This window comes from Sinohyriopsis cumingii, chromosome 15 (genome assembly GCF_028554795.1).
Source record: "Sinohyriopsis cumingii isolate HCF-2022 chromosome 15, ASM2855479v2, whole genome shotgun sequence".
Classification (NCBI taxonomy): Eukaryota; Metazoa; Mollusca; class Bivalvia; order Unionida; family Unionidae; genus Sinohyriopsis; species Sinohyriopsis cumingii.
In genome coordinates, this window is record NC_142975.1 from 114,695,149 (window position 1) to 114,697,994 (window position 2,846).

The 2,846-nt window shown below is 40.7% G+C and overlaps 1 protein-coding gene across 1 annotated transcript; it reads left to right on the forward strand.

The window, feature by feature from the left end:
• Positions 1-787: 787 nt before the first annotated feature.
• LOC149782529 (uncharacterized) lies at positions 788-1,663 on the forward strand. The gene is made up of 2 exons (XM_089935151.1): positions 788-860; positions 1,380-1,663. Exons 1-2 carry the CDS (start codon positions 788-790, stop codon positions 1,661-1,663), a joined length of 357 nt encoding a protein of 118 aa, XP_089791277.1.
• The last annotated feature ends 1,183 nt before the right edge of the window (positions 1,664-2,846 follow it).

Consider the following 2,846-nt stretch of genomic DNA (forward strand, 5'->3'; position numbering starts at 1 on the left):
GAACGTGGCAAGTGATTAACCGTTAGGTATTCATGTTTATAGATATTTGCAATGAATTGATGGAGATGAGAAAGTATACTAAGCTGAAAATTGACAAATTACATTACTTTCCAAGATAAAGAAATACCTTCCCATGGAAACAAGGATTTTTTGTTATAATACTTATATTTTACCACGTTTGGACTATTGTGAAAAATCAAGAAGCTAATACAGGTTAGTATCACTTTGAACTTGAAAGACTCAAAGATCCATGCGTGGCACAAAGATTTGAGACGTTACTAAGCGGCAAGTTTGCACCACTCACAATTCTGGGTGCGGAAGAAATAAACCTAGATACATTGATCCCGCCTTCAATACCGCAGTAGTAGGCACTGCCTTCGAGATCGTAGGCAAACATCATAGGATAACGAACCCATGGGTCTCAGCAGATATCCTCGATCTCTGCGATGTGAGGAGAAAACTGAGAATGAAGAGAGAAGACCTTAAAGGAGCAGGTAAATACAGGGTGATGAACAACATGGTTCAGGAGTGCTTAAAGAGAGCGCAGGAAAGATGGTTACAGGACGAATGTAAGAAAATCGAGAAAATCCGGAATGAGAATAACAATAAAAAGGCATACCAGTCGTGAAAGACCTGACAACAGAGAAACAGGTGAGATCTACCACGGTCCAGGGCAAGGCTGGCAAGAGACTCGCTGCAGACAAAGAGATTCTTAACAGATGGACGGAAAACTTCCGAGCTTTAAAACCAGGAGACTTATAGAGACAAAACTATGCTAAACTTCCCAATGACCACAGCAGAAGCTGACCACCCGATCTTCAGGGAAGAAATAGAGACTGCAAGAAAGGGAGTAAAGAAAAGTAAGTCATCTTGAGTAGATAATATACCAGCAGAACCTTGTTCAAGCAGGGGAGCATCCATGATATATGTCCTCACAACAATCTGCAACAAATACGGCAAATAGGAGAATGGTACATCCCATGGACACAGTCTCTGATCATCACTCTCCCTAACAAAGAGAAGCTGCAACTGTGCCTGAACAATCAGCCTCATCAGTCAAGATCATCCTCAATACACTGAAACCCTAAGCAGTGCACATCAGTACCGAAAAACACGCAGTCTTCAGAGCAGGGCATAACACTATAGAAGAGATCTTTAACCTCAGAATCTTCTATAAAATATATTTGCAGCATTAACAGCATATGTCTTCATTTTCTTCAACTAGGCTTTAAACAAAGTATTGCGTGCTGCCTTTTGGGATGTGATGCGGATATGCAGTATAAACGCGAAACTAATCAGCAACATATAAAGACTGTATGACAAGGCAACTAGCGCAGTTCTCGTCAATGGCAATATAGGAGATTATTTCAAAACCACAGTCGGAGTCAGAAAGAGGTGCCTCTCACCAAACAGTTTCAACATCTATCTGGAAAGGATCATGTCCAATGCCTTGGAAGACGATGAGAGCAGTGTCATTGCTAGAGGCAGAACAATCACCAACCTCCGCTTCTCTGATGATATCATTGGAGCGGCAGAAGACGAACAAGAACTGGAGACCTTAGTGAACCATCTCAACCAACCACCACTGAGGTATTGGATGGAGATCGGCGCTGGAAAGTCCAAGCTAATGTCAAACAAACCAAGTGCATCCAGAAGGAAATAAAATTGAATGGACTGAAGCCGGGCACAGTGACAAGCTTCAAGCACCTAAGTGCTATCGCCTCGGATGAAGTTCCAAACCTGAGATTCTTTCCAGGATTGCTCAGACAACAGCTGCTGTGGTTAGGTTGAAGCCTATTTGAAAGGACAGCAACATTACGCTTGGGTCCAACATCAAGCCGATGCACCCCCTCGTCATGTCCATATTCATGTACGCATGTGAGACATGGACCCTGACAGCGGAATTAGAAAGAAGAATCCATGCCTTAAAAATGAGATGATATCGAAAGATCCTGAGCATCTTATAATTAGACCACGTGTCTCATGAGGATGTGTGCATAGAATCCAAAGTGTAATTGGTTCATATGAAGATCTGCACACCACTGTAAAGAAATGCAAAATAAGATGTTATTGTCACATTTTACGCTCATCAAACACAATCATACAGGGCACAGTGGGAGGAAAGAGAAAACGAGACAGACAGAAGAAGAGATGGGACGATAGCATCAAAGAGTGAACATGCATGGATTTCGCAAAGTCCCAAAGACCAGTGGAGAATATGGCAAAATGGAGAGAGACTGTCACAAAGTCATAGGTGGCTCCCCTACAACCAGCCAGGTTACGGGAGAAATAATGAAACATGATGGACCAGTTTGTCGCCATTTGGGGAAATTATTTCAATACAATATTGACAGAATTTCAGAACAAAAAAGAAAACTGCACGAATGCTATTTGGAAATCCAACGCCTGAAGCAAGCCTATTCTCCATTTATTGAATTGGTTGGATTAATCTAGAAGGATTGATTAACAATAAAGCATTTTAGTGTATAAGTCTTTTTAAGGAATTGTTCCTCTCTATATTCAGGAATTATTCGTAACAATCTCGTCTGAATACGGAATAAGATGTATTCGTGATGGGAATATTCGACTTTCCAAGCCAACGTTATAGACCTTCAACAAGTCTCTGAAGTATTCAGGTGCTTTCTCTTGGAACAGTAGTCATCAAAACATTAAAAGATGGATAATCTAAAGTTGCTTAATTGAAAGTGTTTCTCTTACAAGTTTAACAACATCTGATTATTGTGATAATAAACATACACTTGATGTTATGTTGCAAGTATTGTATACATAATGTTTACACATTTTCAGCATAAGGCCTCAAGGGAGAGTAGCATTGTACTAAATGA

Bases quoted from the DNA above. Each gene is read 5' to 3' on its own strand.
- LOC149782529 (XM_089935151.1), top strand. From the start codon at position 788: ATGACCACAGCAGAAGCTGACCACCCGATCTTCAGGGAAGAAATAGAG. The intron at 861-1,379 runs GTAAGTCATCTT...TCAAAACCACAG, and splicing joins AAGAAAGGGAGTAAAGAAAA to TCGGAGTCAGAAAGAGGTGC.